This window comes from Tachyglossus aculeatus, chromosome 2 (genome assembly GCF_015852505.1).
Source record: "Tachyglossus aculeatus isolate mTacAcu1 chromosome 2, mTacAcu1.pri, whole genome shotgun sequence".
Classification (NCBI taxonomy): Eukaryota; Metazoa; Chordata; class Mammalia; order Monotremata; family Tachyglossidae; genus Tachyglossus; species Tachyglossus aculeatus.
The window spans coordinates 122747696-122765551 of NC_052067.1; the positions used below are offsets into that span (position 1 = coordinate 122747696).

The 17856-nt window shown below is 38.9% G+C and overlaps 1 protein-coding gene and 1 non-coding gene across 2 annotated transcripts in view; one reads left to right on the forward strand and one right to left on the reverse strand.

The window, feature by feature from the left end:
* KLHL1 (kelch like family member 1) overlaps nucleotides 1-17856 on the reverse strand; it is a 277918-nt gene that overhangs the window by 151767 nt on the left and 108295 nt on the right. Inside the window, 1 exon segment of the mRNA XM_038772560.1 lies at nucleotides 12216-12412. Coding sequence (XP_038628488.1) covers nucleotides 12216-12412 — 197 coding nt within the window.
* LOC119925010 lies at nucleotides 1108-1245 on the forward strand. The gene has a single exon (XR_005449682.1). It is a non-coding gene; the product is annotated as a small nucleolar RNA SNORA7 (small nucleolar RNA).

Consider the following 17856-nt stretch of genomic DNA (forward strand, 5'->3'; position numbering starts at 1 on the left):
AGAGGAGTGAAGTGTGCGGGCTGGGCACACTAGTGGAAGAATAGTGAGGTAAAGTAGGATAAGCAAAGTGATTTGATTGCTTTAAAGCCAACAGAAAGGAGTTTTTGTTTGATGAGGAGGTGGATGGGCAACCACTGGAGGTTCTTGAGGAGTGGAGACACGTGGCCTGAATGTTTTTGTAGGAAAATGAAAAGGGCAGCAGAGTGAAGCAGCTCCTGTACTAAGTAATTGGACAAATTGTTCACTAAAAACAACTACCATAATCAGCAGGGCAGGCTTATGCTTCAGCACCTCCCTAAAAGGACTAATAGTACAAATCCTCATTCATTTCATCTGATGCTTTTCTTTAAATTACTATAACAGAAATTAAAGTTGAGTAATATTTAATGTAGCGCTGTTGTTGATGCACAGAGTTAATGTGGGATCTAAACGTCACCACACTATCTTGCCATTTTTCAAAGGCCATGATGATCTTCATATTTATGTTTTATATTTCTTTATCTGTCTGGAATGTTAGAGTACATCCTAGGTATCAAAATTTGTTGACTTTTTCCAAATAAATCTTCCATTATACGTAAGCTTTCCTGGGTGTAAGTGGTATATATGTACACACATACGAACACAAAAACACATCCATGATATTATACGTTCCTTCTTAGATCATACTAACAATTATGAGATCATATCTAATCTCACAGGTTATGCCTGGAAAGATGAATTCACTACTAACAAAATAATTTGCAGTATGGGCTCTTAAAGATTGTACTTTCCTAAAATGATGCACATGGCAATTGCAAGGTCCTTAGCATATCAATCTTCCAAGCATTCTCATGAAGAGCAACAATTTCAGATTCTGAGACTGTGATTTATTATATTTTTCAAGTGTGTCATGTCTCCTGCATTGGATATCTGTGTGTGCATATAAAAAAATAATTTATTTTTATAATGAAGATGACATCATTGACAATAATGTTTACATATGATTGATATGATGTCTAAAAATACCAATTGGACTGATATGGACCTATATGACCACAACAATCACAACCAAAATACTTTTGTTAGGCTGTCAAATTTGTGTTATTTAGGACTCAGTACTATTTACATCCCCTCTCAGGGTCGCACCTACTGAGTTTCCAGTACTCTACCAGCCTCAGCTATGAGAGGGAGAGTCCAGCAGAGGCATACCCATTCCATTCCTAGCTAGAGCAGTGGCTAGTGAGTGGAAGGCAATCTGCTACAAGTCAAAAGTCCCCTATGCTGGGCAGCAGTGGCATGGGAGAGAGTTGAGGGTAGAGATTAAAATTTACTGTATGGAAGGAGGCAATGGTAAACCACTTCCATATTTTTACCAAGAAAACTCTATGGATGTACTGCCAGAACAATTGCAGATGGAGGTGGGGTGTTCTTGGAGAGGTGTGTCCATGAGTTTGCTATGGGTTGGAAAAGATTTGACAGCATAAAACAAGAATATTTTCATTTCATCTCTTCATTTTATTCAATATGTCAGCAATTCCTGATAGTTCTACCTTAGCCCCTTTAGAATCTGCCCATTTCTCTCCATCTAACCTGTTGCCATGCTGGTCCAAGTACTTGTCATATCCTGCTTCGATTAGAGCATCAGCCACCTTGCAGACATTCCTTCCTCTAGCCTTTTCCCTCTCCAGTTCATATGCCACTCTGCTTTCCATTACATCTCTCTATATTTCTTTTCACACCTTCCCATTCCTCATCACCGCAGAGACTGTGAGTCCGTTGTTGGGTAGGGACCATCTCTATATGTTGCCCACTTGTATTTCCCAAGCATTTAGTACAGTGATCTGCACACAGTAAGAGCTCAATAAATATGACTGAATGAATGAAAAACTTCCGATGGCTACCCATCCATCTCAGCTTCACACAGAAACTCCTCATGCTCAGCTTAAAGGCAATCAGCTTTCTTCCTCCTAGGTAACTTTGCTGATCTCCCACTACAACCCAGTCCACATATCCTCTCTCAGCCCTGGAACACCCTTCCCTTTCATATCCTACAGATCATCACTGTCCCAATATTCAAAGCACAACAAAAATCACATTTCCTCCAGGAGGTCTTCTCTGACTAGCCATTAACCCTACCATATCCTCCCTTCCTTCTGAGTCACCCATGCAATTAGGTACATACACCCTGGGCATTTTGATACTCACCCTACTTTTACCCCCAGAGCAATCATGGACGTATTTTTTTACTCCGCTGTCATTTATTTTAATGATCATCCCCTCACTAGATTAAACTTCTCGAGGGCAGAGATTTTGTCTACCAACTCTGTTGGAAGTCTCACAAGCACTTAATACAGTGCTCTGCATTAAATAAGTATCCAATAGATACCTCTGATTGATGGATATTAGAGTTCACCAACTATAATCTACTGAGCCTAGTTTGTATTGGGCAGATAGGTGATATTTAGAACCTGTTCTCGAATTGGGGAGAGCAGAGTATTCCGAGATAGGGCTGCCCAGGTGTCAGGTTGCAACACAATGATATAAATGTAACAGGCAGTAAAATTCCGGACCTTTCACAGAGTATATCTTTGTTTAGGATAGAGCAAAAGGTATCCCACGTTCAGTAATAATAATAATAATAACTGGCATTTGTTAAGCGCTTACTATGTGCAAAGCACTGTTCTAGGTGCTGGGGAGGATACAGGGTGATCAAGTTGTCCCACGTGGGACTCACAGTCTTAATCCCCATTTTACAGATGAGGTAACTGAGGCCCAGAGAAGTTAAGTGACTTGCCCAAGATCACACAGCTGACATGCGACGGAGCGGAATTCGAACCCGTGACCTCTGACTCCAAAGCCCGTGCTCTTTCCACCGAGCCACGCTGCTTCTCTTCTCTCGTCTTGTTTTATGGTTGAGATGCAAGTTTTTAGCATAATTATTTTGCCTGCATATGTTTAAAGTATATCAGCCTATGGTTAATCTGATATTCAGGACCCTACATGGCTACAATGATCCATAAATCTTTTAAGTCCTGTTGTCAAAAAATGACATAATCACTTAGATGATGTTATACATTATGTTGTTGATGTATAATTCAATAGATATTTCCCTACTGACATCAGACAGCTGTGACAGTGACGGTGTATCAATCACTTAATATTTAAAACCCTCTATCCTGTCAAGTTCCTGATTAATGTAGTTCAATCACCTCGATGAGTTAAGAGCTGTTTTTCTGATTTGAATAATCATCCTTTTTTCCTATTTCTAAAGTGAGAAAGAATTTCCCATTGTCTTCCTGAAAATACCGTAAATGCAAGTTGGAAGAACAAAAAGTGATGATTCAGATCCATTTATAGATTCTCTCATGTTCTGCACTAATTTACATTTATGATCCCTTTTAAGTATTTAGAGACTTTCAGGAACTTAAAGGACTATGAGAGATCCCATCCCCAAAACTTGTTTCTACAGGGAGAAGAAAATCACACCACCTGCTCCCATATCCTAAACCTTCAGTGTAAAAATTTCTCAGCTACATCCTGAAATCCCTTTTTTGGGACAAGACAGCATTAGGGAGAGTTATAAGTAAGCATTTCAAACCACCATTTTCACTGAGAAACATTAGCCTGCTGTATTTTTCATGTGTGACTCAATTAATTTGAGTTTTCTAGCAGTCAGAATTGTATTTCCACCCCATATTGCATATCACTCATTGCAACCTTGAACAAGGCAGCAACGAACAGATTGAGCAGGGCTGCACCTATCACCCAGCCCTGCTTCTTTTTCACAGTGTAGAAGGGAAATGCCTAAATACCCTTCAACTCTGACTATTTTAGGGAAGTTTAAAAATATCTGGGAATATTTCAGAACAGACAAATCTGCTTACCAATTTTCCAAGCTCTGACCTATTGATGGTGGCTAAAGCTATAAAAGAACAATAAACACAGGATAAGGATGATTATATTTATTACTATCACATAGTTGATAAGTATGTCCAAAACCTCCCTCATCATAAACATAAAGGGAATCCTACCCAGATGGAAAAGCATCTATAATTTACTTTTGAACACATATTTTACCATAATAAAGGAGGTCCTTCAAACCATAATAATAATAATAAGAATAATGATGGCATTTATTAAGCACTTACTAGGTGTAAAGTACTGTTCTAAGTGCTGGGGAGGTTACGAGATGATCAGGTTGTCACACAGTATTAATCCTCATTTTACAGTTGAGGTAACTGAGGCACAGAGAAGTTAAGTTACTTGCCCAAAGTCACAAAGCTGACAATTGGCAGAGCCGGGATTTGAACCCATGACCTTTGATTCCAAAGCCCATGCTCTTTCCACTGAGCCACGCTGCTTCTCATAGAAAATTGACCAGAATGTGGTTACTTGCTCATGACCCTAATTTTTGAAGAAGTATACCTCTACATTCAAAGCCAAAAATACATCTAAGTGTTGCCGATACCAAAGAAAGACCTGGCACCATAAATGACTGGAGTCTGAAAATGCATTTGCAATGCCTTGTAATTATATAAAAAAGACTGATATTTTGGTATATCAATAGGACTGAACCCTCATGAGCTGGAAAGTATGGAATTCTATGGAATTAGTTTTATGCATAGTAATCATTATGTTCAGTTTTGGTCTCCACACTAATATATGTCAAGAGGATCAAAAGAAAGGAACTGGAACCAGAAGAAAGTGACTGAACATTGGTTTTAAGACAAATGGTTCAGGGAATTGGGAGAATGGAATTTGGGGGAATAAAAAAAAAGATGTCTGTGTGATTGCCTTCAAAAAGATAAAAGTACATTTTTGTGTTTTGCCTATGAGGAGGAAGGCAATGACTATTTTTGCAGCATTTCTCTTGGTTTCTGTGTTAACAGAAAGTCAAGAAAGAGGAATTTGTTTAAATTAAAATAGGAGAGCTGTTGGTTGTACTTACAGAAAACATTTTTGATAAGAAGCTATAAAATATCAGTTGTCCTGGATATTGTCACTCTTGATTTACTTCACTAGATAGGGAGAGAAGGGAACAAACTGAAACAGTGGGCCAACCTCCTGACACTGATACTTCTCCATTGGAGTTATGCAGAAATTTCATATAGAAATACAGTTCCTTCCCTGCCACTCTAATGGCTTCTTAGAGCTTCTGTGCATCTAGGAAGGTCTGGGCTTCCTGGGTTGGGACAAACTGTCCCACTAGATTAGCTGGAGTTTGATAATTGCTGATTACATACTCGGTTTCCTTTGCATAAAGATGCATTTTATTTGGGATATTCTAATGAGTTATGCAATGCTAACAATGCTATTGTTTCTAACTCAGGCTATTGCTATTACATATAACCTTATTAAATGATATGGAGGAATGACTATTTTGCATTTCAAAATGGAAAAGCTCAGTGAACATTTACTATAGGAATCAATCAAAATGGTTATTTTAGACATATTAGAAACTAAATGTAGTAGTAAAATGCAATCATTTTTATGTGTAAAGTGAGGCCTCCATCTACTGTACAAATAATAAATGACAACAAACTTAATCCTGTACTTACCAAAATAGGTTGTTTCACTGAATACATTTACACTATTACAATGAAAACATCTTAAATAACATAAATTATCTTCAACTCAAAGTCAAGCACCATACTTATATAAAATTCACACACGATCAACAAAATGAATATAGTTGCAATTAGACATGAAGAAGGGTACATAAATCATATGCTATTTTATAGATAATTTTAAATGTGCATTAATCTTTTCATTGTGAATTATTCTGGGAACCTGACATACTTTTTGATGTATGTATAGAATATTTTAATAATGTTTCTTTCCATCCGCAATCAATCAATTTTACTGTGTACAGAGCACCATACTCAGCGCTTGCAAGAATACAATATTATCCAGTTTGTAGAAATGTTTCCCGCCCACAAGGAGAATATAGTCTGGAGGGGGACAGAGACATTAAAATAAATTATGGATATGTATATATAAGTGTTGTGGGGCAGAGGGTCAAGAAAATAAGGGAACAAATTCAAGTTTAAGGACAATCCAAGGGAGTGGAAGGGACATGAGGGCTTATTTGGGGAAGGTCTCATGGAGGAGATATGATTTGAATAAGATGTTGAAGGTAGGTGAGTGATGATCTGTTATTATGAAAGGTGAGAAGGTTCCAGGCCAGAGGCAGGATATGGACAAGAGGTCCATGAGTGTTACAGGAGTGAAGTTTGCATGCTATGTTGAAGCCGTAAATCAGAGAGTTGATAAGCTCAATCATATTTATTGAAAACTTACTGTGTGCAGCATTTAAGGGAAATACATTATAACAATATAAAAGACACATTCCATGTCCACAGTGACCTTACAGTCTAGAGGAGGAGATAGACATTGATTTAAATAAATAACATATATGTACATAAGTGTTGTGGGACTCAGAAGGGAATGAAGAAAGGGAGCAAGTCAGAGGGACAAGGAAGGGAGTGGACACAGATTTATTACTCTATTTACTTTACTTGTACATATTTACTATTCTATTTATTTTGTTAATGATGTGCATTGAGCTTTAATTATATTTGTTCTGACGACTTGACACATGTCCACATGTTTCTTTTGTTGCTGTCTGTTTCCCCCTTCTAGACTGTGAGCCTGTTGTTGGGTAGGAACCGTCCCTATATGTTGCCAACTTGTACTTCCCAAGTGCTTAGTACAGTGCTCTGCACACAGTCAGTGCTCAATAAATACAATTGAATGAATGAAGAAAAGGAAAAAAAAGCCTTAATCAAGGAAGGCCTCTTGGAGGAAACATGCCTTCAATAAGGCTTTGAAGGAGGGGCAAATAATTGTCAGATATGAAGAGGAAAGCCATTCCAGGTTAGAGGCAATGTGTGATATGTCTGCGGCAAGGTATATGAGAACAAGGAACAGTGAGTAGGTTTTCTTTAGAGGAGTGAAGTGTGTGAACAGTGTTGTAGTAGAAGAGTATTGAGGTGTGGTAGGAGGGGGCAAGGTGATTGTTTTAAAGTCAATGATGAGGGTTTTGTATGTTGCAGAGGTAGATGGAGAACTACTGAAGGTTCTTTTTTTTGAAAAACTCTTCTGGGCAGCAAAGGGAAGTAAGGACTAGATAGGGGAGAGACAGAGGCAGAGAGATAAGCAAAGAGGTTGATGCAGTGGTCATGGCAGAATCAACCAATCAATCAATCAATTGTATTTATTGAGCACTTATTGTGTACAGAGTACTTTTTATGGCATTTCTTAATTAAGCCCTTGGGAGAGTACAATATAGCAATCTAGCAGACAAATTCCCTTCCCACAACAAGCTTACAATCTAGAGGAGGAAACAGACATTAATACAAATAAATTAATTGCAGATATGTACATAAGTGCTGTGGGTTTGGAAGGGGCGATGAATAATAGGAGCAAGTCTGAAGGGAGTGGAAGAAAAGGAAACAAAGGATTAGTCATGGAAGGCCTCCTTGGAGAAAATATGCCTTCAATAAGGCTTTGAGAATCTGTAAGGCCTGTGCTCTGGGAGTTAGAAGGTCATGGGTTCTAATCCACTCTGCCACTTATCTGCTTTGTGACACTGGGCAAGTGACCTCATTTCTCTTGTGGCTCAGTTACCCCATCTGTAAAAGTTAGAATGCTTAGAACAGCGCCTGGCACATAGTAAGCACTTAACAAATACCATAATAATAACAAATAATAATAATAATTATTATTATTATGAATGAGGGAGAGAGAAATTGTCTGTCAAATGTGAAGAGGGAAGGCGTTCCAGACCAGTGGCAGGATATGGGTGAGAGTTTGGTGGTGAGATAAATGAGATCTAGGTACAGTGAGTAGGTTGGCATTAGAGGATTGAAGTGTGTGAGCTGGGCTGCAGTAGAAGAATAGGTAGGAGTGGGAAAGGTGATTGAGTACTTAAAAGCCGATGGTAAGGAGTTTCCGTTCGAAGCAGAGATGGATTGACAACCACTGAATGTTCTCAAGGATTGAGGAAACATGGATGGGATAAGTGCTTGGATTAGCATAGTAGCAGTTTGATTGGAGAGGAAAGGGTGGACTTTAGTGATGTTGCGATGGTAGAATCAGTAGCATTTGAATCAACAGATTTAATATGTTGGTGTATTGAGAGGGTTGAGTTGAAGAAAAAGCCAAGTTTACAGGAATGTGAGATATGGAGGATGATTGTGCTATCTATAGTGATGGGAAAGTCAATGTTAGGACTGCAGAGGAGGAAAAAGATCATGACTGAAGATGTAGAGTTGGAAATCATCTGCATGTTGGTATAAGACATGGGAGCAAATGTGTTCTCCATGGGAATGTGTGTAGATGGAAAATCAAAGGGGACCCTGTACAGAGACTTGAGAAACTTCAATCAATAAACTGTATTTATTGAATGCTTACTTTGTGCATCGCATTTTACTAAGCACTTGGGAAAATACAATATTACAGAGTTGGCCTTACAGTCTACAGTGAAAGAAAGACATTAATAGGAATAAAGAAATTACAGAAATTTGCACAATTATTGTAACCAAGCACTGATTAAGACCCCTTCCTACTGGGAACATCATCCAACCCTGACTTCACTGACACTGTTCTCTTCTGGTTCTCTGGATGCTCATTATTAGTCTCTTTTGTGGGCTGCTCCTCTGCTTCCCATTCCCTAACTGTGGGAGTCCCTCAAGCCTCAGTTCTGGGGACTCTTCTATTCTCCATTTAAATCCACTCCCGTCTCGTTGCGGATGATCCCCAAATCTACATCTCCAGCCCTGAAATCTCCTTTACTGCAGCTGTGCCTTTCCTTCTGATTTCAGGACATTAATGCTTGACATCTCCAAAACAGAACATATCATCTTCCCACCTAAACCCTGTTCTCCCCAGACTTTCCTGTCACTGTAGATAGCACACCATCCTTCTGGTCATACAGGACCATAACCGTGGTGCTATTCTTGTCTCACCTCTCTCATTCAACCTACATATTCAATCTGTCACTAAATCCAGTCAGTTCAACCTGTCAGTTCCTACCTGCTCGCACACCTTTCATTCATTCAATCGCATTTATTGAGTGCTTACTATGTGCAGAGCACTGTACTAAGCACTTGGGAAGTACAGGTCAACTACATATAGAGACAGTCCCTACCCAACAGCGGGCTCACAGTCTAGAAGGGGGAGACAGACAACAAAACATATTAACAAAATGAAATAAATAGAATATGTACAAGTAAAATAGAGTAATAAATATGTACAAACATACATACATATATACAGGTGCTGTGGGGAGGTGAAGGAGGTAAGGGGAGGATGGGGAGAAGGAGGAGGGGGAGAGAAAGGAGGGAGCTCAGTCTGGGAAGACCTCCTGGAGGAGATGAGCTCTCAGTAGGGAGGAAGAGAGCTAGCTTGGTGGATATGTAGAGGGAGGGCATTCCAGGCCAGGGGGAGGACGTGGGCCGGGGGTTGACAATGGGACGGGCGAGAACAAGGCACAGTGAGGAGGTTAGCGGCAGAGGAGCTGAGGGTGCGGGCTGGGCTGTAGAAGGAAAGAAGGGAGGTGAGGTAGGAGGGGGCAAGGTGATGGAGAGCCTTGCTCCTCTAGAGCCAGCCTGCCCACTGTGCCTCGATCTCATTTCACTCCTGACCTTTGCCCACTTCTGAACTCTGGCCTGGAACAACCTCGCTCTTCATATCCAACTGAGATGATCACTCTCCCCACATTCAAAGCCTTATTGAAGGTACATCTCTTCCAAGAAGCCTTCCCTAACAAAACCTTCCTCTCCTCTTCTCCCATTCCCTTCTGTGCCATTCTTACTTTCTCCCTCATTCATCCTCCCTCCCATGTCCACAGCACATATGTATATACCTGTAATTGATTTATTTACTCATTTGTATTGATGTCTGCCTCCCTCCCCCAGCTCTAGTTTGAGCTTGCTGTGGGCAGGAATTTGTCCGTTTGTTGTTATGTTGCACTCTCCCAAGCTCTTAGTTCAGTGCTTTGCATCTAGTAAGTGTTCAATAAATACGATTGAATGAATGAATATGAAATCTTTTCTTCAGCCTTTTATGAGCACACATTCATTCATTTATTCAGTTGCATTTATTAAGTACTCTCCCAGTACTAAGCACTTGGGAGAGTATTAGCAGAAATACTAATTAGTACAAGTACAACTAAGTACAACAATTAGCAGACACATTCACTGCCCACAACAAGCTTACAATCTAGAGGGGGATACTGACATTAAAAAAAATAAATAAACTACAGATATGTACATAAGTGCTGTGGGACTGGGAGCAGCAACTCAGGTTCGTGAATAGGAAACTACTTCAGTCAAATTGAGCTGGCCATTTCTAAAGCCATATAGAAACATGCATCTTATTTATAGATACAATTTTCTAGTCATGGTTATTACGGGATATAGTTTAAAATTGTACATTTTCTTCTTTGGCACTACTTTGTAAATGTGTTGTAGATTTTCTATTGCTGGTACTTCCTAATTAGTACTCTTACTTGATTATATAATAATTAATATTTGTATTAGTAAAGCACTTACTATTTGCCAAGCATTATACTACATCCTGGAGTAGATACAAGATAAGCAAGACAGTCACAATCTGTGTCTCACACAAAGCTTACAGTTTAAGGAGGAGGGAAAACTTCCATGGTACAGGTGAAGAAACTGAGGCACAGAGAAGTTAAATGACTTACCCAAGACCACCCAGCAGGTTAAAGGCAGCATAACCCAGTTCTCCTGACTCTCAGGCCTGTGCTATTTCCACTGAGCCCTAACAAAATGTTGTTAAAATAAACAGCACAATGTGGAGCATAGCCTTCCATAGGAAATAATGCAAAGTGCCAGAAATGGACAGAAAATCCAGGCAAAGCAATGGACAGAAAGAGAGATCTAGTCCAATACATTTTGGATGAAGAGACATGACACCTGGAGATAGAGACAGTCATGGAGGAGCCCTACCAACCTCACCTGATTATTTTCTTGAGAGAAATACTATATTGATTTTGATTCTTCAGAAATTCCTGGTGCATGCCTGGAGTTTCTAATAGCAGGTTATGTCTGCACTAATATATAGGATTATAGAACAAAAGATATAGATACTTATTTGGCACAGAATGTTCCAATACAAAGCAACATTCAAATAACTAGGAAAAACATTAAAATAGCAGTTGCTTTTGTGTAAAGAATTTCTGTTCCCCAAAGCAGTTGAATGAAACAGTTCTGTTTAAATAATGATTTCAATCTAGTCACTAAATGCACTTAGATACTTATGGGGATAAGGGAATTTGGTTTTTAGGCTAGCTGTAAAAGAAGATATTCATTTTAATACCATATGCAAATTAAATGCAAGCATCAGTGTAGTGGCTTGTTCGTTACATTCTCTAAAATGAGGTTTAACAATAATGAAGTAAACCATTTCCATATTTTATTTAATCCAATAACTTATTTAAATAATTTTAAATAATATGTCTAAGTAATATTACTTAGATGTGTAGTACAAAGACAAAATAAATAAAACATTTGAAAGAATAATTACTTAGTCCCTCAGGTTCAAGAATGGCTTGTAAAATGATCTTCTAGCACATATGGGGGAAAACCCTCTGAAAAGATCCTTCAAGATTCACCTATGCATCTGGGTAATATTTGGAGCAATGCTGCAAAATTGTATAGCCATAACCCTTACCGTAATCGGGTTTTGTCATTACTTTTTATGGATTCAAACAAAATCCAACCCTGTGAAAAATTGGAAGTGATTAAAGGAGGAGCAATGAGAGAGTAGACACAGGGCAAGAAAAATAAGCTAAAATATCAAGGAAGGAAGAGAGAAAAATGTTACATTTTATATGTGCATTCATAAGCATTTGTTAAGTCATTTTTATGTGCTAAGTACTGTACTATCTGGAGTAGATATAGCTAATCAGGTAGGACACAGTCCCTGTCTCAAATGGAGCCAACAGTCTATGTAAAATCAAAGTAAAATCTTCTAAATCATTGATGAATGATATAATAAAACTCTAATTTCTCTCTAGGCATCTGTGTTTCTGCCTAGAAGAAGTACTCCACATGATCTGGAATGTATAGAATATTTTTACTGTACACTGAAGAGTGATCACAGTGTTTATTGTTTCATTGAATAGCAACAAAATAATGTCTTCGAATAACATTTTTGGAATTATATGATAAGGCCCTGAATATATGAGTACAGCAAGACATTCTTACCATAGTATAACTGTGAGCCACTTTCATAAGTTCAATGCATCCTTGAGCATCAGCAAATGCTCGGATTCCAAGACAGTTAGATGGATGTAAAAGCTTCACGAGAAAATGACAACATACTTCGACTACTTGAGGAAGCTGAAGAAGACAGGCGGCTGACAAAAGATTTTCAATAGAGTCCTCCTTCAATTCCAAACAGCCTGAAAAATGAAGACAATTGTAATTTAACCTTACAATAATTATGGTACTTGTTTAGCACTTACTATGTGCCCAACACTGTTCTAAGCCCTAGGGTAGTTACACGTTAATCAGACTGGACACACTCCATATCTCACATGGGACTCACATTAGGATTTCCCATTTTACTGATGATGTAAATGAGGCACAGAGAAGTTAAGTGACTTGCTTAAGGTCACACAGCAGACAAGTGGTGGAGCTAGGATTAGAACCTAGGTCTTTCTGATTCCCAGTCCTGTGCTCTATTCTCTAGGTCATTATGAATATATGACTGTCAAATGGAAACAGTAAAATGTAAATTGGTAGGGGGTGGTGAATACCCCTGTGATTTGGTTATGAAGCTCTGAAGTGGTAACTGTAGTGGAAAAAGCTTGGAGAAATCACATTTTAGTATGATGCCACTCCCAGTTGGCAGAATCAGCAGCAGGGCATAGTAGATAGAGCACAGGCCTTGGATTCAGAATGTCATGGGTTCTAATTCAGCTCTGTCACTTCTCTGCTGTGTGGCCTTGGGCAACTCACTGAACTTCCCTGTGCCTCAGTTGCCTCATTTATATAATGGGGATTAACACCGTGATTCCCAGCCCATTGTTGGGTAGGGACCATCTCCGTATATTGCCAACTTGTACTTCCCAAGTGCTTAGTACAGTGCTCTGCACATAGTAAGCGCTCAATAAATATGACTGACTGAATGAATGAAAAAGGGTCTTGAAGATGGGTAAAATAGTGGTCTGCTGGATGTGAAGAGGTTGGGAGTTTGAGTCAAAACACATTATGTCACTAGCCAATCACCTAAATAATGTGCAGATTAAGATGATGACTTAAGTACTTGCAGTTAACTCAACTTGACCCACAGGCATCTCCTAAAGCAAAGTTGTGATCTGTTCAGTACCAGGCAGGGGCAAGTAAATTCTGCAGTAGAATTGCTTCTAGATGTGAGCCCGTTGTTGGGTAGGTATTGCCTCTATTTGTTGCTGAACTGTACTTTCCAAGCACCTAATACAGTACTCTGCACACAATAAGCGCTCAATAAATACTATTGAATGAATGAAAAATTGCATTTATCCTGCCCTGATAGTAGACACTGCCAGGAGAGTTGGCTTACAAAGGATGCATTCTGCCTTGTCCCTGCCATAACCCTCTCTTCTCTGCCATTTTTCTTCCCATTCATTCAATCGTATTTATTGAGCACTTACTGTGTGCAGAGCACTGTACTAAGTGCTTCTCCATTTCCCCCCCGCTCCCTCCTTCTTCTGCCCAAGGGTACGATGATAGGGCATCCCTCCTCTGAATTTCCCACCTACTTTTTCACCCTTTGGGACTCATACTTTTCCAAGACTCAGATAGTGTTAATTCTGAATCTCAAGGGAGGAGGAAATGGGCAGTACAAGTTTGTTGTGTACAGGGAACATTTCTGTTCGTTGTTGTTTTGTACTCTCCCAAATGCTTAGTACAGTACTTAGCTCACAGTAAGTGCTCAATAAATACCAATGAATGAATGAATACACAGACAGTCACCCTGACATAGAGACTTGCACATCAGAAAATACAGCTCTCAGTTTTGTGCGATGATGCTCCTGATCAAGTCTTCAGATGTTGTCCTCTAGATTCAGGAAGCCAGAGACCTATGCCTCTCTAATTGTGATTGTCCTGAAGATGAACAATGTATCCAAAAGTTGTATTCAGTGCCTATCGCTGGGGGTTGTCCTTCCACTGGAAATCTGGATTTGCTCAATGCCCAATTTAGACAGTTCACAAGGAGTAGTGTCATTCTTCTACAGAAACAACTCTGATTATTGTCAAGTATGGTCCTAATAGAGCCACTTTTACTAGATTTTGGGGTAGGGTATGTTTAGTTAGGCCCTGCTCCTGTGATCCTTGATGACATCTCTTCAGCATCACCAGCCAGAATGACAGCAGAGAGGAAAATGAGCTGTGGGCAGTCCCAGTCCCAGGAAGCTTTTTGTCTTGGAGGAGATGAGGAAGGGCAGAGAAGCAGTGTGGCTCAGTGGAAAGAGCACGGGATTTGGAGTCGGAGGGCATGGGTTCAAATCCTGACTCCACCAAATGTCGGCTGTGTGACTTTGGGCAAGTCACTTCACTTCTCTGTGCCTAAATTATCTCATCTGAAAAATGGGGATTAAGACTGTGAGCCCCATGTGGGACAACCTGATTACCTTGTAACCACCTAGTGCTTAGAACAGTGCTTTGCACATAGTAAGCACTTAATAAATGTCATTATTATTATTATTAAGGGGAAAAGGGAACCGATACCAGGAATAGGAGAGACCCCACTCTTCTCCTCTTCCTCATCATCTTTGCCATCAAGTATTTTCTTCCTAAATTAAAGGCTGCTACTGGGTGGCAACTGGAGGGTAAAGGGTGGTGGAGAGTTCCCTTCTTCCCACTCTACATTATAGTAACACTCTACATTAAGTTGTCATTGCATGAGTAGGCACATATGGGCTGGCACACTGGAGTCATCTCTGCACTGTATAGACTCCCCATCTAATCACCAGAGCCAGCTCTTAAACATCAGAGTGTTCCCCTTTCTACTCACTAACTAGCAGTTTAATGATTGCTCCCAACCAAGAATTCAGCAAGATTTCCTTTAGAGACATTGAGATCTTCATAGCTTCATCTTGAGCTAGTGACCAGGCTTGGAATTAGCACTTTTTTTTCATGGTATTTGTTAAGCACTCTAAGGTTCAAGCACTGTTCCAAGCACTGGGATAGATAGATACATGTTTAATCAGGTTGGACAGTCTCTGTCCCACATGAGGCTCACCTTCTAAGTAAGCACTGGAGCTCAGCACCTGTTTGTGCTATTCATTAATCCCGAATCCTCAGTGGGTGGACTGAGAAGTGGGAGGAGGCTGAAGCTCTGAGAATTTTAAGGGTTTAGCTTCAGGACATGAGATTCCCCTTTGTCCCTTTGTTTTAAGAGAAATGATACACTAGAATGGTTTGTTTGGAGGCAGCCATTTTGTGAAGGACACCATCTTCGTAATGCTCAATCAGCAGCTATATCAGCAAGGTTGAGAAGGGGACATGAAGGGGACATGAAGGGGAAAGGGCAGCCAAACTATAAAGAGGCCTGAAAAATCAATCAATCATATTTATTGAGCGCTGACTGTGTGCAGAGCACTGTACTAAGCGCTTGGAGAGTATAAGTTGGCAACATATAGAGACAGTCCCTACTCAAGCATTGGGGTAGGGTATGTTTAGTTAGGCCCTACTCCTGTGATCCTGAATACAATGCTGAAAATCAAGCATTTCATGCATACTAATACATGTATGCACCCTATGAAGGTCTGCTTTAAAATTTGGATTTCAGTCCCACTCCTTCCCTCATTTCAAAGCCCTTCTGATATTCCACGTCCTTTCAGAAAGCTTCAGCAGTTCATTCCTACCACTTCAAATTTAATCACCTTAACAGTTCCTCTTACAGATGTTTGTTTGCATACCCATGCTCAGTAATAATGTATGAATATGTTTATATTCAATTGTGTATATTCATTTCTTCTGATTTACTCTTATTTCATCCTATTTGATTTACTGCCTATTTTATTGTGTTCTTTCCCTGGCTCTCTCTCTCTGTAAATAATTATGGGAGTTTGTCAACCCATTGGACTGCAAAATCCTCACGGACTGAATTTATGTGCTTTGCTTCAGCTGTACTTTCTCAAGTATTTAATAAAGTGTTTTGCAGTCAGCAGGTGCTAATTGATATATTATTTTAGATCCTTAGCTGGTGCTGGACAGGTGGGAACCTAGTCATTTCTTTCATTGGTTATGACAAACAATCACCAAACTTATTTACTGAATATAATAAAAAAAAGACTCCTCCTTCAAGAAGTTCACAGACTAATAATTTTAATATGTTGTCCTAGGAAATAATTACAATATAATTATAAAACTAATAATGATGGTATTGTTGTTAAGCACTTACTATGTGCCTAGCACTGTTCAAAGCACTGAAGATATACAAGATAATCAGGTTGTCCCACAAGGGGCTCACAGTCTTAATCCCCATTTTTACAGATGAGGTAAGTGATACACAGAGAAGTTAAGTGACTTTCCCAAAGTCACACAGCTGACAAGTGGCGGACCAGGGTTTAGAACCCACAACCTCTGACTCCCAAGCCCGCTCTTTCCACTAAACCATACTGCTTCTCTGTAAAATATAAGGTTTTGCGACTCACTCTAAAACATATTTGGATCCTTGTTTATCCTGAATCTGTAAGAATCAAATGTGTAACATAACTGAAGTATAACCTCCAAAATTTTAAAATAATTTAAAAAGGAAAATGTAATTCAGAATGAGCTCATACATCAACTGTTGAGCTAGTACTACTAAATTTAGGAACATAGTTATACTGTGTGATTTTGTTGCCAAACTGTAGGTGACTTCTTTCTATGTAGTCCTATGTAGTGACTGTGATAAAGTACTAAATTTAGGAAGTGAAAAAATGGCTTCTTTTCTCTCTGAAAGACATTGAATGTAACCATTTATGGAGGGAAGAAGGAACCACTAGAGTATTTGCAAGATGCATATTTGAGTGAACATAATTGAGTATTATGCATGATAACCTGGACATTATGATAGAAGTGGTAGTAACAAGGTAAACGTAGAACAAACCTAAATAAGTAAATTACCCTTTAAAAAAAGTGATTGGCAGGTAAAATTTTCAAAAGTAATTTGACATCTACTAAAATACAAATGGAAAAATGTTCTAAGTTTGTTTCAGCTCTAAGGGAGCTGAAAACCTAAAATGCTTATCTGAATTTTTGTTCTAAGTAAATCCTGGATTTCCAGTGGTTTTTATATTCAGAAAAAGTATTTAAGAGCACCAATTCTCCAAAAGTGAAGCTGTGAATATTTGAATTAAAATATATGTACAATTGTAAATACTTCAAATGTATCCAATGGAATGAAACAGACTTAATATGGATTGAGGTCCTAAGTCCTAAAGTCCAAAAATGAAACCAATTCTCAGGTATGCTAAGATACTTGAGTAGGAGTAAGAAGTTTAAAAAACTTAAATTTGAACATAAAAGCAGCAATCCTTTATTTCTATAATGAATATATGTAATATGTACCAATTAACGTCGATGATATTCATTGAGCACTTCCTATCACAGAGCACTGAACTAAGCACTTGGGAGAGTATAGTATAACACTTGCAGTACACATGCCTGAACCACAATCCCCCAATCATATACATATGTAAAAGATTGGGGATAGTCATTACAATGGTACACATGTAACTGTATATATTTATTTCCCTGATTTACTCCTATATTTCATATTCTTTTACTACCTCTATTCCTTTACTACTTATTTTACTGAGTTCTTCCTCTGGCTAACATAAAAGTGAAATAGAGAAAATTTACAAAATTATGA